Source organism: Oryx dammah, unplaced genomic scaffold (assembly GCF_014754425.2).
Source record: "Oryx dammah isolate SB20612 unplaced genomic scaffold, SCBI_Odam_1.1 HiC_scaffold_2, whole genome shotgun sequence".
In the NCBI taxonomy this organism is placed as follows: Eukaryota; Metazoa; Chordata; class Mammalia; order Artiodactyla; family Bovidae; genus Oryx; species Oryx dammah.
This window is the reverse complement of record NW_024070186.1, coordinates 22,141,991-22,160,913: the sequence shown is the minus strand read 5'-3', so window position 1 is coordinate 22,160,913 and position 18,923 is coordinate 22,141,991. Positions and strand designations below refer to the sequence as shown.

Genomic DNA, 18,923 nt, shown 5'->3' with positions numbered 1-18,923 from the left:
AATAAAGTAATATGTGCAAAAGGCATTATACATTGTAATTTCTGTGTACTTTGAGCAGTTACTTGAGTTCTGTAAAAAAATGACTGTGCAGTTTTATTTTTGAATTTTATTTATACTTCAGTTCATATTCAGAAGAATTTGAGGATGTAAAAAGGCAGCTATAGTAAGATCCAAAAAATGGTAATGAAAACGAAACTGAGTTTTTTTGGCATTGTGATGCTGGAAAAGCCAACAATAAGGAGACAAAGCAACTCTTAGCTTCTGGGCAAGCAAGGCTGAAGGAAGTATTACAATTTGTTAAATCTCAGTATTAGAAGAGAAGGAAATGTACATGTTTCCTGGCGGAGAAAAGATTTTTCTGGCTTCATACTCTGAGACAGATGTCTCATTAGGTTTATCATATATTTGGGACATTGATTAAGTTAATGAACATTGAAAATAAAGCAGCCAGAGACTTTTGAAAAAAATTGACCACACAGTAATGAGGGGCTAAAAATGTCCTTTTGAAGGATTAAAGTCGTGTACTTTTAAGAATATTACCTTCCATTGGCCTGATTCACTGATTTAATCCAAGAATAGAACTCATTCGAAGAGGAATGGATAGATAACTCATTCCTTAGATTATATTTTCTGAAAAAAGCTACATTTTATTTCCTCTGAGTAACAAGATAAGAACCGGGTAATGATGAACTGGGAAATGTTCTTGCTGACAGTGTTGGGAGTACTTTATTTATCATGCTGACCCTTGGGGGAAGAACCAAAATGTTAAATACCAGTGTATAATATTAACCTAATGCTTAGGTGCTTAGCTAGTATTCTTACTCTGATGAATGATCTACACCACATCAGCACAAAAGTGGGTGGCAGGGATAAAAATAGACAAAGCCAGAATTTTCTCATGAAGCAGTTTTATATCCATGGTAGCCCAAAGGTACTTTGGCTGACAGATGTTCACAGCAAGCATTTGTAGCATTTTCTCAGGCAGCTTTAAGCTGGATTTTCCAGCATCCAACTAGGATGAATTAGTAGCCACAAGATACCCTTTGGAGAATGAAATGGCACCCCATTCCAGTATTCTTGCCTGGAGAATCTTGTGGACAGAGGAGCCTGGTGGGCTGCTGTTTATGGGGTCACACAGAGTCGGACACAACTGAAGCGACTTAGCAAGATACGCTTAGATGGTGGAATGGGATGACTTACTGAATTAGGGTTATCTGTTACTGCACGTTCAGTGATGAGGGGCAGTCTTCTAAAGATAGGTTATGGTTTGATCCTGATTAATTGTTCTTTCCAGTCATAAAGTGATACCAGGACTCCTAGGTTTTAAATTAGCAAAACACATTGTTAATATGTAGAACATATATGGTTCTTTCTACTCATGATAGGAATTTATTTCATTTATAAGGGGACTAGGGTCTACAATACATTTCTTTTTGACTCCTGATGTCTAGACTATAAGAAAATTAAGAGATACCAAGGGAACATTTCATGCAAAGATGGGCACCATAAAGGACAGAGATGTCATGACCTAATAGAAGCAGAAGATATTAAGAAGAGGTGGCAAGAATACACAGAAGAACTGTACAGAAAAGATCTTCATGACCCAGATAACCATGATGGTGTGATCACTCACCTAGAGCCAGACATCTTGGAATGTGAAGTCGAATGCTGAGAAGACTCAGCAGTGGCCACAGGACTGGATAAGGTCAATTTTCATTCCAATCACAAAGAAGGGCAATGCCAAATAATGTTCAAACCACTGCACAATTGCACTCATCTCACACGCTAGCAAAGTGATGCTCAAAATTCTCCAAGCCAGTCATCAACAGCACATGAACCATGAACTTCCAGATGTTCAGGCTGGATTTAGAAAAGACAGAGGAACCAGAGATCAAATTGCCAAGATCCGTTGGATCATCAAAAAAGCAAGAGAGTTACAGAAAAACATCTACTTCATTGATTACACCAAAGCCTTTGTGTAGATCACAACAAGCTTGGGAAAATTCTTCAAGAGATGGGAATACCAGACCACCTGACCTGCCTCCTGAGAAATCTGTATGCAGGTCAAGAAACAACAGTTAGAACCAGACAATGGACTGGTTCCAAATAGGAAAAGGAGTACATCAAGGCTGTATATTGTCACCCGGCTTATTTAACTTATATGCAGAGTACATCATGCGAAATACTGGGCTGGATGAAGCACAAGCTGGAATCAAGATTGCTGGGAGAAATATCTCTAATCTCAGATATGCAGATGACACCACCCTTATGGCAGAAAGTGAAGAAGAAATGAAGAGCCTCTTGATGAAAATGAAAGAGAAGAGTGAAAAAGCTGGCTTGAAACTCAACATTCAGAAGACTAAGATCATAGTATCTCGTCCCATCACTCCATGGCAAATAGATGGTGAAACAATGGAAACAGTGACAGACTATTTTCTTGGGCTCCAGAATCACTGTGGATGGTGACTGCAGCCATGAAATTAAAAGACTTGCTCCTTGGGAGAAGCTGTGACCAACCTAGACAGCATATTAAAAAGCAGAGACATTACCTTGCCGACAAAGGTCTGTCTAGCAAAGCTATGGTTTTTCCAGCAGTCATGTATGGATGTGAGAGTTGGACTATAAAGAAAGCTGAGCACTGAAAAATTGTTGCTTTTGAACTATGGTGTTGTGGAAGACTCTTGAGAGTCCCTTGGACTTTAAGAAGATCAAACTAGTTGATCCTAAAGGAAATCAGTCCTGAGTATTCATTGGAAGGACTGATGCTGAGGCTGAAGCTCCAATATTTTGGCCACCTGATGTGAAGAATTGACTCAATGGAAAAGACCCTGATTCTGGGAAAGATTGAAGGCAGGAGGAGAGGGGGACGACAGAGGATGAGATGGTTGGATGGCATCACCAACTTGATGGACATGAGTTTGAGCACTCCAGGAGTTGGTGATGGACAGGGAATCTTGGTGTGCTGCAGTCCATAGGTTTGCAAAGAGTCGGACACAACTGAGCGACTGAACTGAACTGTCTGGACTGCTCATGGCTATGTTTATGCGTTTGTTTATTCATTGTTTTGTTCTCCTTTATTAAGTGCCCATTTTGCACCAGGCATGAGGGTTAAAAATGAGATAATGATCTTTAGTAATCAGATTATAGAATTTATCAAGCAAACTCAATATACTCAGCAACAATTGATGCCTGGTTTCTGATTTTACCCTTTTTAAAAAAACTAGGTTTGGTATGTAATTCATCATGTTTATTCATTTTTTACCTTCTATGATTAAGAGTTGTAAAGGACTGAAATATTTTAGAGCATTTTGAAATTCTGTTCACTCCTTTTTCCAGTGGAATTTTTGAGAATAATTTTTATTGTAAGTTAAAATAGCTGTATAAATAAAAGATAGCTATCAGTTTGCTTAAATTCCATTAGGACTGCTTCATAAAAAGTACTTGAACTATTTTTCTTGTGGTTTGACTCTCCATAGGCCCAAGAGTGCCTGATGGTAGGCATTTTGCTGAATGCCTCACGGCTCTCACTCTGCAGGCCCACTCGGCAAGATGGAGAATTGTACTAGTTCTTGTCTCGACTCCCCACAGAACCTACCTTTCCTTTATACACCTCCTTCTGCTCCCATGTACTCTTTTTATAGATCCCAGACCTTCCTCTTTATCATCTTTCCCTTTATAAACTGGGCAAAATGAAGAGCAGCCATCTGTTCTTTGAAACATTTTTGGGCAGCTTGTTATTTCTCCTGGAGGGCTTTTAAATAAAGGGTAAATGCTTTGATCTCATCCAGCAAACCTACTGTGCTTGAGTCAGATTCCTTTAACTCTGCTCAGTGAATTTCAGTCATTAAGAAAGGAGCAGAAAAATAATTTTGAAAGTTAAATAGATTGGACAGCTCTTTCACATACCTCTGAAGTCATAGTAGGTTCACTTAAACCTGAGTGCACACCTGTTCATCATTTTTTCCACTTTTATTGAGAAATAACTAACATATCACTGTATAAGTTTCAAACATACAGCATGATGGTTTGATTTATATATATTGTGAAATGATTACTGTAGTACATTCAGCTAACATTATCTTCTTATATAGATACAATAAAAGGGAAAGAATAAAGAAGAAAAGTTTCCTCCTTGTGATGAGCGCTCTTAGGTTTACTCTCAGCCACTTTCCTATACATTCTACAGCAGTGTTAGCTGTAGTCATCAGGTTGGCTCAGAGGGTAGAGTGTCTGCCTGCAATGCAGGAGACCTGGGTTCAATCACTGGGTGGGGAAGATCCCCTGGAGGAGGAAATGGCAACCCACTCCAGTATTCTTGCCTGGAGAATCCCATGGACAGCGGAGCCTGGTGGGCTACAGTCCATGGGGTCACAAAGAGTTGGTCACGACTGAGCGACTTCACTTCAGTACTTATAATGAGAAGTCTGTACCTTTTGATCACCTCCCTCCAATCCTCCTGCTGCAGTCATTTTAGGATGTATAGGACTTGGTGTGAAAAGAAGCTCTGTCTTGCTCCCCTGGTAGGGAATATCCAATGATCCAGGGGAAAACAGGGTTTTAGAATCAGTTGAAGACTTAACTTTTTCTTTCATGTGCTTGCTGCTATTCTTGGCAGATAGCCTTATCACTTACCCCTGCATGGATTACCTCCCCTGTGAAGTGGAACTAATCATCGCTGCCACTCCCAGGCTGTAATACAAGCAAGAAGCCTTACAGAGAGGTTACCACATACAAGTTTACTGATCTAGTCTTCATTTTCCTGGCTCCACAGGATCAGTGCTTTCCATTTTAGTAGCTCCTGCACAGCAGAAGGGGGGCCCATAGCTTTCACTTGTGCACTGTTAGGCCAAAATTGTGAGACTGTGGTTTTGATAAATATATACTCAATTGAAACAATGTAGGAAATACAGAAAAGCAAGGTAGGAATGATCTAAAGTCCCACAACTCAGACAACAACTCTGGCACATTTTTGTGCAGAGTTTTATTATTTTTCTACTATATTTGTAATTATCCTGCAAATGTGTGAATTTTGTATCTTGTTTTCCTATAATGTAAGCTTTTACTCATATTCTCATAGCATCTCTTTGTGACTGTTTGTTTTGTATACTAGCCTGTTACTTGGCTGTACTTTCTTACTTTTGGACAATCATGTTGTTTGCAACTTTTTACTAATAATCCTGCATTACCTATCCTTGTTCATATAGCTTTATGTTAAATAATGTTTCCTTAGTCATATGCTTAGAGACAATTTTCTAAGTTAAGGAGAAGTATTTTTAAGGTTGTTATTTGGTGTTATTTTTTAGATATTTATTAAATGCTTATTTCTGTGGCACAGAATACAAAGCATTGGGTATTTTAAAAAGTTCACTTTAGTTTTTGCCATCTAGGAATTTTCAGCTTAGTGGGGGGAAATGAGGTATTAATAATTATGTTAAAAGTTATATAACTTCGGAAAAAATTATTTCCAGTACCAATGGAAGAGATGTCACTAGGCGGAGGATGTATGTATTTATGTCTGCCCTGGAGATTTAAAAAGGAACAAGTTCTTTTTGTTTTTTTTAATTACATGCTTGGCTTTTTGCATATCACAGCAACTTTTTATGGTTGGGGGTGTCCCTATGTTAGAGGTGTGGAAACTAAGGCCAAGAAAGATGGTTACACAGACAGTAAATGGTAAATTTAAGATTTAGAAATCTCATGTGAACTGCTAAGAACTCTTTGGCTTTGTGAGATAGTTTCAGGCTCTTGATTATCATATTCTTTTCTGTAGACTGCATTGGGGCCCTTTTTTTTTAAAGTGTTGATAATGAACCAAGTAAGCTTTTATCATATGCTCACCATCAAGTCATCTTTTGGGTCTCTCTGATTACCCTTTTAGAGTAACGATTTAGTGTGGCTAGAGTAGTATCTTAGAAGAATCTAGTCCACAGGAAACAGCTTTTGAGTTTTTTCCCTACCAAGAAAGTGGATACTTGGGAAGCATTAAAGTCTATTCTAAAAGAGCTTTATAATTTTACATTTTAAATGGTTATGTGTTTTTAAATAAGTTTGAGACTTTCTTGTTTTCTTTTAGGTTATCTTTATTTTACTACTTTTAATGAAAAATAGCCCCCTGAAGTTTCAGATTTCACTTGTGTTCTCCTGATTTCTTATTATTTTATAGAAATCTTCTTCCTATTACCAATGTGTGTATAGAAGAAGGAGAAAAGCCCATGGTGATATTGCCTTACATGAATTGGGGGAATCTTAAATTGTTTTTACGGCAGTGCAAATTAGTAGAGGCCAATAATCCACAGGTGAGAAAAATTTGCCCCAATACCAATTATTTGCCAGTAGCTTCTAAATAATATCTTTGAAAGTAGATGTTAACATTCTTGAATACAAACTGTTTAGAAGTCTGCAAAAAGAAACTCACACTGAACCAGAAGGTGTTGCTAACCTGTTGATTTAGAGGAAGATGGTTTGTGATTCCTGTCTTGAGGCTGGTGCTGAAGGTTTTCCCTGTGTAACCATGTGTGTTATTCATAACCACCTCAGACTCTCTGTAACACCATCTCAGTCATTTTCCTGATAATTCTTTGAAGGTACTTGGACTAGATCTTTTTCTAGAAATTAAAATAGACCTTACAGAGGTTGTACTCCCCCCAAAAAACTGGTGATAGCCAGAGGTATACATTGTGGGGAATAATTTGATAACCAGGATTTCCAACAAATTGTTGGAGGCTGTGTCCATCAGCATCATGTGGGGGAAAATTTCATTCCTTACGGGCACACTGGCTTCAGAGAGCACATCAGAGTTAGCTGTAAACGTGCATTAGTTTGAAAATGGTCCCTAGGGGATAACCTCCTATAAAATAACAAGTTATTTAATTATAAACATTAGAAATATTACCTGGAGAATTCAGCATTCATTGATCAGATGTTTATTGAGCCACTGTTGTATATTCTGGATGTTGGTGTGATATGCCTAACAGATGAGAGATAGTAAACTAAACGGTCAACAGTAAGGACTATAGTAGATATATAAGTATAAGCTATGGAAACATATTCTTAGTCAAGAAGTAGCTTTTTAAAACTCAATGTGCAGGTATAAAGTACTTGGGGATAGAGTAAGATGTGTGATAAAATAAACAACTACCATCAATGTTTTTGTGCTAACCACAAGCATTGTCATTTTCTGTTACCTCAGGCAATTTCTCAACAAGACCTGGTCCACATGGCTATTCAGATTGCCTGTGGAATGAGCTATCTGGCCAGAAGGGAAGTCATCCACAAAGACCTGGCTGCTAGGAACTGCGTGTAGGTGCCATGACTTGTCACTGTGGTTTGATGTTTAGCGCTCCCTGGATTTGGGGTTCTCTCGAGGAGTCACAGTGGGAATTGTGTTGTATTTAAGAGTGACTGTGTTCCTTATTTTTTTCAACATGCTGATTGTATTTGATGTTCATGTCTTTCCTTTTCAGCATTGATGACACACTTCAAGTTAAGATCACAGACAATGCCCTCTCTAGAGACTTGTTCCCCATGGACTATCATTGTTTGGGAGACAATGAAAACCGGCCGGTTAGGTGGATGGCTCTTGAAAGCCTGGTTAATAATGAGTTCTCCAGCGCTAGTGATGTGGTAAGTGCTGAGATGCCCGTATAGCAACAGAATGTGGAAGAGGCTCCAAACACGTTTAGAGTGTTTTCCACTTTTTAAAATCTAGTATCTGTTCCCCCCAATTTTTTATTCAGAAAGCAAGTGTAGTTAGCTCCGTCAGCTGATTTGTGGAGACAAGCTGCAACCCAAACTGTGGGACCATCACTGTGTGTAATCTCATTCCATCCTCGCAATAACCTGTGAGAGAGAGATAGATACCATCCCAGTTTTAAAGGTAATGATATTGAAGATAGGCTATTTAAGTCTCAGAGTGACCAAGTGGCTTTCAGATAGTAAAGATTTATTGTTTTCTTTTTTTTTTTTTTCCAAATGACCTCTTCCAGGTTTTATGGCCTGTATAATTTATAATTCCCCAGATGTCACTCTCTTCCCTCTTGTCAGTGTCTAGGTGGTTCTGCTCATTCAAGGAGATCATATAGTGGGATCCTTTAAATTTAGTGATGTATAGTTTCAGAAGCCACATTTATTGGTGTGTATTTTGCAGCTATTTTAATTGTTTTTAATTTCTGTCACGTTTTAGTTGGATTTGGAAAATTGTTTTTCTGTGTCTTGTTCACTGCACTTTATTATTATAGCTGAATGTTTAGAGATTAGGTAAAACTTCTGCTTATAAGTCCCATGTATCAACCGGGATCTGTTAGTGTTGCATGTAAAATTTTGTAGGGTAATTTGCTTCATAGTTTCAGCTGTAAAAATCAGACTTACTGTATCATTGTATCCTGGGTTTCAGCGATTTGTTTAGGGTTACCCTTTTACTGAGTTTGTGTCGTTTAAGGACTTCTCATTTAATACACACTTTTTCTCGGTGTATTAGTGTCTTGTGACTGCTGTTGTTATACCCTTGGTGGTAAAACAGCAGAGATTTATTCTTTCACAATTGAATTCCGGAAGTCACATGTTTGAAATTAGGGAGTAGGCAGGACCATGCTCCCTCCAGAGCTGCTAAGGGAGGAACTTTCCTTGCCTCTTGCAGCTTCTGGTGGCTCTTGGCATTCCTTGGCTTGTGGTTGCATCTCTCGGCTCCATGTTCATATGCTCCACGTGCTTGTCTCTCAAAACTCCCTCTGCCTCTCTTACAGTGACATGTATGATTGCATTTGGGACTCACCTCAAAATCCAGAAGTTGCTACTCTCAAGGTCCTTAGTTTAATCACATCTTTTGTCATATAAGGTGATATTTATCGGTTTCAGGGATTAGAATGTGGACATATCTTTGTTGCCACCATTCAGTCCACCCCTCAGTAATTGAAGTTATTTAATATTTCCTTGTTGAGGGCAGGTATTCCAGTTTAAAACCTTTGAAATGAGAATGATTTATTTGGGGAGAAACCTTCTCTTGTTCTTATAATCTTTTACTTAAAGTTTGTTTTTTCTTTGTCAGAAGTTAGGTTGGCTATTTGATATATTGTGCCTTTCTGCAAACCAAGCGTCTTGATAAAATGTACTCACTTGATGTGAATGAACAATTTACAAATGTACTTTTTAAAGGTTTTTTTTTTTTCCTGTAAATGAAGGTCTTCCATTATGCATATCTACAAAATACTTTTTTAACTTAATTTAAAGTCAGCTACTCTCTGGAAAAAAAAAAGTAAAACAACTTATCTGACACTTGTCAGATGGGCGGAGTAAATATGGATGATGGGGACTTCCCTGGTTGTCCAGTGGCTAAGACTCTGTGCTCCGAAATGCAGAGGCCCAGTTTCCATCCCTGGTCAGGGAGCTAGATCCCACATGGCGAAACTAACAGTTCGCAGGCTACAACTCAAGATTCCGCTTGATGCATCTAAGACCCAGTGCAGCCAAATAAAAATAAATATTAGAAAAAAATATGGATGATGATAAGAAGGATGTTTTCTGCTTCATGGAGCAGCTGCAAAGGTTAATAGTGGGTAGAAACTAGCTTCATGTTGCCACAGTCTTTCCCAGCCAGAGGCGTGGGTTCTGCTGGAGAATGGGTAGAAGTGGGAAAAATAAATGCTGATTCTTAGATACTGAGCCCTGAGGGTTCAGCTTGTATGCAGTGGGGAACTAGGTCTAGTCTGTTCTTCCAGAGCTGTGATAATAAAACTTCTCTTAACATTAATGTCACAAAGTTAAAATCCCAAGTAAAGCAGTACAGATACACGAAGCAGCTTACATGACTCCATAGTTATGTGAAGAGAACTTGGGCTTCTTTGCAGGGAAGGAGGGGTTGCTTTCTTGTTTTTTATGTTTATGTTTCTCAAATGATACTTTTAAAAAGGAAGGCAGAATCTAGGCCAGCACACAGCTGCTGTGTTGAATGACAGTAAGGACCAGTTATATGCAAGTGCTTGTTCTTCAGGTTGCCAAACCTGTGTTCAGAAGTTCTGCATAGTAGATGAAATACCAGTTTCTACACTAAGCAAAGCGGTTTTCATTGGGGCGAAAATTGAGTTTAACTTTGGTATTAGAACATAATTCTAAAACATAATATCGGTTGAATTAGAGCTGTATGGTTTTCAAATTCACCCCTGTAGTAGGAAAGCCTACATATGAAGTTTTGAATGCAGAAAAGTAAAAGAAACTTTCCTTACATTTTCTTTGAAAATATCATTCCATAGTTGATTTAAAAGATTAATTCATTCATCTCTTTTGGATGTTAATATTCTTTTCAATGGTTGATTTTGAAATTTTATGATTTTATTACTCACTGAAATATAGCATAGTTGCCTTAGCAGACATGAGGTGGCAGTCATGGTGAACTCAAAACTAGTCTAACAGGCAGGAAACCCAAAGATATTTCTGAGATTACTTCAAGAGATTGAGGATTGTTTAATTATTATAAAAATTTTCAGAGGGGTATGCATGATGGTACTGTTTGCTTGCACAATGAAAACCCCCAAATATGCCTGCTTAACGTAATGTATCTGCTTATTTCTGTATAAGTATTCCATTGTATATTTAAACTGTATTAGGAAAATTTTTAAGGAGATGTTTTTGGTAACACTTATGGCATATTTCACAGGAACTCCAGAGTAAAAATTAGATGATACACTTCAACTAATGAGGTTTCCGTTAATAACACATTTCTAACCAGTATGATCTGCATCTTTTCAGCTTGGTACACTGTGCTGTATTAGCTGGCGAAGTCCATGTAAAGCACACATTGCTTAGTTAAGCAAGTATTTCAAAATCATAGTTAGGGTCAGTTATTCTTACTGTTACGATATTTTACAAACTTTACAAGAGTTCATATAGAAGAACTTGCCTTCTGTCAGGATAGAGTCATACCAAATACCCTGTTAACTTGATCACTTGATGGCTTTATTTTTAAAAATCACCACAGTCTTACTGGTAAGAAGCTTAACAGGAAAATTACTTTAAAACCATCTCTACTTTTAGTGTGTCTTAGCATAAACTTGAAATATCTGTGTGACCCAAGTTCTTCGGAGCAGTATGATATTGAGCATACCCGTCGATTTACATTTAACATGGTCAGATCCTAAAAGGTTCAGATTTTTCTTCTTTAGATTCTTATAATGTCATTTCTTTTAAGATAGATGTATTTTTCCCTTAAGTATCTTTTGTCTTGGATAATTGAGATGGAAAGGAATGGAAATACCTTTCTGTGTCCTATGACTCTGATGGGACTTATTTAGTGTAAAAATCTAGCCTTTCAGTTTTGTGAGATTGAATATTTTTTGAATTCTTATATTAAAGCACATGTGTTAAATTAATTGCCTTTTAACTTTGGTATTGAAAATGTATAATCATGTATTCTGATCCCACTTTTCCTTTATGGATTGAGTTGGTTGGTTTTTTTTTTAATTTAGTAATTTTTTATTCTATATTGGCATATAGCTGTTTAATAATGTTGTAATAGTTTCAGGTGGACAGCAAAAGGACTCAGCCATACATATACATGTGTCCATTCTCCTGGAGTTGGGATTTTAAAAAACTATACTTAACAGTCTACTTTTGGGCTATAAAACTTCATTCAGAGTCATAAGTAATGTAACCTCCCTTCCCACCAGAATATCTATGCGTGTAAAATACCTGTTTTAGCTATTACATTTAATGTAACATCTAACAAATTATATTACTGCCTTGGAAGGGACATTTTCTCTGCCCTTTAAAAGACCCTTAATATTTTTGCATTCCTTTATATTTAAAAGTTCTCCTTGGAAATACATTAATGTTTTCCATCTTAAAAATAATACATTGCATTTCTGGCTTGTGTTTTAACAGTTTTTACTGGAAGGATTCAATATTTCACTATGTCGACACTCTTATAATGTTAATATAAGCTTTTAACTGTTGAACGTAGGAAATATGCACAATTAGATTTGACTAGTTATAAATCTCTAATATTATTCTAAGATATGATGTCATCCTAACCATTCTTAAGAATTTCTGGATATTGTTTTTATTCTGTTTTCATCAGATGTGGTACTGCCATAGTTTTTTTTTTTTTTTTTTGGTGACTTGCTTTTCCTTTATTTGAGAACAGATTTTTTGATTTATATCTTCTTTGAATTATTTAGCTAATTTTCGTAGCTAACATAATTCTGCTAACAGGCTACCTTCTATTAAGAGACAAATGCAAGCAGGAGTGCACAATTAAGAGTTTTTCATGCTAGTTTTCTCGTCTTTGTGGTATTACATAGTGTTTAAAAAGCATTTTCTTGGGAAAAACAAATCAAGGAAATGATTTCCATGCTGGTCTTATCAGTGTAATTTGTGGCAATGAGGAGATCCTTTAAGGTATTTGAACAGTTTTTAGGGTGCAGGGCATATGAAAAGTGGGCTTCCCTGGTGGCTCAGATGGTAAAGAATCTGCCTGCAATACGAGAGACCTGACTTTGATCCTTGGGTTGGGAAGATTGTGTGGAGAAGGGAATGGCAACCCATTCCAGTATTCTTGCCAGGAAAGTCTCATGGCCAGAGGAGGCTGGCAGACTACAGTCCATGCGGTTGCAAAGAGTTGGACATGACTGAGTGACTAACACTTTCACTTTTTACACATGAAAATGTATTCATTGACATTACTTTTTGTGTGAATATTAGAGATTATTTCTAGAAGAAGGAGAGAAATCTGTAAGTTATCCAGATATTCTGTTTGAAGTAGAGTGCTTCTTAAATTACTCCTATTTGCCCAGTGCCATGGAAAGTCACTGCCACAATCCTGAGCAGACTCAAGCAGGAGAAACTCATGTTCGTAATATGCCCAGGAAGAGTAGTCTTCTGAACTGCTGTGATACTGTGGTATCAGAGAGAGCGCTATAGTTTTCAGAGAAGGCTTATTATTTCTAAAAGAACAGAAAATGTTCCATTTTATGCTATTCCCTCATTATTAATTTTTGAATAATACTTGAGTCCCATTACTTATTTTGTTTCCATTATGGTTGACATTTTATACATCAACAATCTTACAGATGTACTTTTTATTTATTTTTGGTTGCACTGGATCTTCATTGCTTTGCACAGGTTTTCTTTAATTGCAGTGAGCGGGGCCCATTCTCTAGTCACACTGTGTAAGCGTCTCACTGAGATGGCTTTTCTTGTCGCAAAGCACAGGCTCTAGGCTTTAGCAGTTGCAGCACACGGGCTCAGTAGTTGTGGCACACGAGCTTAGTTGCTCTGTGGCATGTGAAATCTTTCCAGACCAGGGATGGAACCTGTGTCCTCTGCATTGGCAGGTGGATTCTTAACCACTGTACCACCAGGGAAATCCTGGACTTATTATTTAAATATTAAATTTATATTAAGATGAATTGGTTAAAAGATGTTAGGAAAAAGCTGGAGAAATGAAAAGATCATTGAGACGTTAGGAGATAAGGATTTAAAGTTTAATATTAACATTAAGAAAAATATTGTTTAGTTTTATGAAATAGTCCTAATATTTCCTGAGAATGAGGAATAAGTGGATTTACTTTGGGAACAGTTAACATAGTTTCAGAGTGACCAGTTCTTGTCTGGTGATCAAGTAGTTCCCCTCAATACATTTTCTGTATTTGGCTCTCCTTGAGACTAGATTTGATTTAGGTCATACCTGAATGGTTTAGTGGTTTCCCCCATTTCTTCAATTTAAGGCTGAATTTGGCAATAAGGAGTTCATGAGCTGAGCCACAGTCAGCTCCTGGTCTTGTTTTTGCTGACTGTATAGAGCTTCTCCATCTTTGGCTGAAAAGAATATAATCAATCTGATTTTGATGTTGGCCATCTGGTGATGTCTATATGTAGAGTCTTCTCTTGTGTTGTTGGAAGAGGATGTTTGCTATGACCAGTGTGTTCTCTTGGCAAAACTCTATTAGCCTTTGCCCTGCTTCATTCTGTACTCCAGGGCCGAATTTGCCTGTTACTCCAGGTGTTTCCTGACTTCCTACTTACGCATTCCAGTCCCCTGCAATGAAAAGGATATCTTTTTTGGGTGTTAGTTCTAAAAGGTTTTGTAGGTCTTCATAGAATCATTCAACTTCAGCTTCTTCAGCGTTACTAGCTGGGGCATAGACTTGGATTACTGTGATATTGAATGGTTTCCCTTGGAAACGAACAGAGATCATTCTGTCATTTTTGAGATTGCATCCAAGTACTGCATTTCAGACTCTTTTGTTGACTATAATGGCTACTCCCATTTCTTCTAAAGGATTCCTGTCTGCAGTAATAGCTATAATGGTCATCTGAGTTAAATTCACCCATTCCAGTCCATTTTAGTTCGCTGATTCCTAGAATTTCAATGTTCACTCTTGCCATCTCCTGTTTGACCACTTCCAATTTGCCTTGATTCATGGACCTAACATTCCAGGTTCCTATGCAATATTGCTCTTTACAGCATCAGACCTTGCTTCTGTCACCAGTCACATTTGACACCATCCCTTCATTCTTTCTTAACTTATTTCTCCACTGATCCATTCAGTGGATTTCTCCACTAAATCCATTAAGTTATTTCTCTACTAAACCATTCAGGTATAACCTAAATCAAATCTCTTATGATTATACAGTGCAAGTGACAAATAGATTTAAAGAACTAGATCTGATAGAGGGAGTGCCTGATGAACTTATGGACAGAGGTTCGTGACATTGTACAGGAGACAGGGATCAAAACCATCCCCAGGGAAAAGAAATACAAAAAAGCAAAATGGCTGTCTGGGGAGGCCTTACAAATAGCTGTGAAAAGAAGAGACGCAAAAAGCAAAGGAGAAAAGGAAAGATATATCCATTTGAATGCAGAGTTCCAAAGAATAGCAAGGAGAGGTAAGAAAGCCTATCTTAGCAATCAATATAAAGAAATAGAGGGAAACAATAGAATGGGAAAGACTAGATCTCTCTTCAAGAAAATTAGAACTACCAGGGGAACATTTCATGCAAAGATGGGCTTAATAAAGGACAGAAATGATATGGACCTAACAGAAGCAGAAGATATTAAGAAGAGGTGCAAGAATACACAGAAGAACTATACAAAAAAAGATCTTCATGACCCAGTTACTCACGATGGTGTGATCACTCACCTAGAGCCAGACATCTTGGAATGTGAAGTCAAGTGGGCCTTAGGAAGCATCACTAGGAACAAAGCTAGTGGAGGTGATGGAATTCCAGTTGAGCTATTTCAAATTCTAAAAGATGATGCTGTGAAAGTGCTGCACTCAATATGACAGCAAATTTGGAAAACTCAGCCGTGGCCACAGGACTGGAAAAGGTCAGTCTTCATTCCAATCCCAAAGAAAGGCAATGCCAAAGAATGCTCAAACTACCGCACAATTGCACTCATCTCACATGCTAGTCAAGTAATGCTCAAAATTCTCCAAGCCAGGCTTCAGCAGTATGTGAACCATGAACTTCCAGATGTTCAAGCTGGTTTTAGAAAAGGCAGAGGAACCAGAGATCAAATTGCCAACATCCGCTGGATTATGAAAAAAGCAAGAGAGTTCCAGAAAAACATCTATTTCTGCTTTATTGACTATGCCAAAGCCTTTGACTGTGTGGATCACAAGAAACTGTGGAAAATTCTGAAGGAGATGGGAATACCAGACCACCTGACCTGCCTCTTGAGAAACCTATATGCAGGTCAGGAAGCAACAGTTAGAACTGGACATGGAACAACAGACTGGCTCCAAATAGGAAAAGGAGTACGTCAAGCCTGTATATTGTCACCCTGCTTGTTTAACTTATATGCAGAGTACATCATGAGAAACGCTGGGCTGGAGGAAGGACAAGCTGGAATCAAGATTGCTGGGAGAAATATCAATAACCTCAGATATGCAGATGACACCACCCTTTTGGCAGAAATTGAAGAGGAACTAAAGAGCCTCTTGATGAAAGTGAAAAAGAAGAGTGAAAAAATTGGCTTAAAGCTCAGCATTCAGAAAACTAAGATCATGGCATCTGGTCCCATCACCTCATGGCAAATAGATGGGGAAAAAGTGGAAACAGTGAGAGACTTTATTTTTCTGGGCTCCAAAATCACTGCAGATGGTGATTGCAGCCATGAAATTAAAAGATGCTTACTCCTTGGAAGGAAAGTTATGACCAATCTAGACAGCATATTCAAAGGCAGAAACATTACTTTGCCAACAAAGGTCCATCTAGTCAAGGCTATGGTTTTTCCATTAGTTATGTATGGATCTGAGAGTTGGACTGGGAAGAAGGCTGAGTGCCAAAGAATTGATGCTTTTGAGCTGTGGTTTTGGAGAAGACTCTTGAGAGTCCCTTGGACTGCAAGGAGATCCAACTAGTCCATCCTAAAGTAGATCAGTCCTGGGTGTTCGTTGGAGGGTCTGATATTGAAGCTGAAACTCCAGTACTTTGGCCACCTGATGCAAAGAGCTGACTCATTTGAAAAGACCCTGATGCTGGGAAAGATTGAGGGCAGGAGGAGAAGGGGATGACAGAGGATGAGATGGCTGGATGGCATCACCGACTCGATGGACATGAGTTTGGGTAGGCTCTCGGAGTAGGTGTTAGACAGGGAGGCCTGGTGTGCTGCAGCTCATGGGGTCACTAAGAGTCAGACACAACTGAGCTACTGAACTGAGCTGAGAATAGATATTTTCCTTAAGAGATCTTGTGAACGTCTCTTTCCTTTCCTGCCTTATCCTTATCATTCTATTTAATATTCCCTTCAAATGGCCCCATTGTTCTGATGGAGCAATGTCAAAGCATCTGATAACGTGGAGGAAAGTACTGTATATAGCAGATATATGTGATGGCTTGGTAGGCATCCAGTATTAGATCTGAGGACAGATTTATGGTAGAATTGGTCTCTTTTCAGTCATGTGTGACACTCTGTGTCCAAAGATTGCTGATTTTTGAAGTTGAGTTAACAACATGTACTAAATTTGATTCTTGTTGCAGTCAGTGTGTATTTTTTGTCAGTGCATTTTATATACAGTCATTGTACACTTGGGGACATTTTTTTTAAACTGTAGTAGAATAATATTGCCATAATATAAAATATTGTGGCATAAATATGAAGATTATTAAGAATTTTAGGTGATAGTTTACACTGAAGAGTTATTAAATAGACCCCCTTTAAACCTCACTTGTATAAATTTATTAATCAGATCCCTGCCTCTGTCTTTTGCCTCTCTCTGTTCAACATGCTACCACTGTGCATCCAGTAAAGCTTTTTTATTTTATTTTTTGTTTTGTTTTAACAGTGATGGATGTGATTTATTGATAAACTGATTACTAATAAAAGTAAGTTTTATACTAACTTCCTTACAATTCAAGTAGGTCACAGAATGAAGAAAACAAAGCAAATCCCCAGTCCTTAACCTCTAAATGTTACATTTCCTTCCAGCTTACCTGAATATACAAATATATGAATGACTGTGTATGGAGCTATACCATTAAATTTACTTGAATAATGTTATTTTTTTTCTTACTTAAATGTTTACGTATCTAATTAGAAAAAATTAAAGAACCATCAGTTTGAAATTAGAGCAGTTAACACAAAGGGGCAACAAACTAAAAAAAAATCAAATGTCCAAAAATAACTCAGTTATAAAAGTATAATTTACAGTATCATTTATCTCAGTAAAAGAAACAAAACCACTAAATGTCTTTCCTTCTAGATAAGACTGTTTTCTCTGCAGAAAGAAAAAAAAAAGCAACTAATGATTTGCAACTATAATCCAATATAACTATTATTTACCCCAGCAGCATCTAAAAATACATGAACCACACAGCACAAAAACCTCCCTTTAGAAAATTACTGTATTGGTTAAGCTGTTTATTCTTGCTGTGAAGTTAGTTTCATTTGTATAGTCCACAAAAGTTTAATTGGCACATTTTACTTAAGAATAAGACAAAGTCATTTTTCTTTTTAAAAATTATGGGATATTCCATTTTCAAAGAACCATCCCAGATACTTTGTTCATTATATCAGTGTTCTACCATAAGCAGTCAGGCTTTTTAAATGATCACTAAGTATTCAAGTACCTGAAGTTTATCAATGCTGTGTCAACTGTTAACTTCTTTTGAAGATTTGTGTACATTTATAATATACAATTTTGTACTGAAGAATTTTTTTTAAAATAGATAACCTACAGTACATATAGTTAATTTGCCTCACAGAACTTAGAGATACAGTATAAACATTTAAGAACCACAACAGAGTCACTGTGGTTCAAACTTGAATGGATATTTTCTTGAACCTAGTACAGAGGTTACTGGCTCAAGACCATATTCCAGAGTGACATCAGCACAAGATTCTCCCGTAAGACTCTACTTCTTTAAAAAAGAGCACACTTGGTTATGTTGTTACTCAGTCGCTAAGTCATGTCCCGCTCTTCTGCGACCCTTTGGACTGTTGCCCACCAGGCTCCTCTGTCCATGGGATTTCCCAGACAAGAATACTGGAGTGGGTCATCGTCCTTCTCCAGCAGATCTGCCCAACCCGGGAACTGAAAGTGCACCCCCTGCAGTGGCAGGTGGATTCCTTACCACTGAGCCACCAGGGACGCCCTACGCTGGGTTATACACGGCTTTTAGCCTTGAGCTACAGTTACGCGGCAAAGCCTTCCCACCCTCCCAGTCGAAGTTAGTCATGTGGAGATGTGTGCGTTCTCTGAGCACGTTCCCCAATCAAAGTTAATCATGTGGAGATGTGTGCCCTCTCTGAGCACGTTCCCCAATCAAAGTTAGTCGTATGGAGATGTGTACATTCTCTGAGCACGTTTCCCAATCGAAGTTAGTCATGAGATGTGTACATTCTCTGAGCACTGTTTCCCAGTCAAAGTTAGTCATGTGAAAATGTGTACATTCTCTGAGCAGTTCCCCAATCAAAATTAGTCATGTTG

The 18,923-nt window shown here is 37.8% G+C and overlaps 1 protein-coding gene across 1 annotated transcript in view; it reads left to right on the top strand.

The window, feature by feature from the left end:
* RYK (receptor like tyrosine kinase) overlaps positions 1 to 18,923 on the top strand; it is a 110,387-nt gene that overhangs the window by 69,438 nt on the left and 22,026 nt on the right. The window contains exons 11-13 of the mRNA XM_040232817.1: positions 6,164 to 6,296; positions 7,190 to 7,299; positions 7,464 to 7,623. Coding sequence (XP_040088751.1) covers positions 6,164 to 6,296; positions 7,190 to 7,299; positions 7,464 to 7,623 — 403 coding nt within the window. The remainder of the gene's footprint in view (positions 1 to 6,163; positions 6,297 to 7,189; positions 7,300 to 7,463; positions 7,624 to 18,923) is intronic.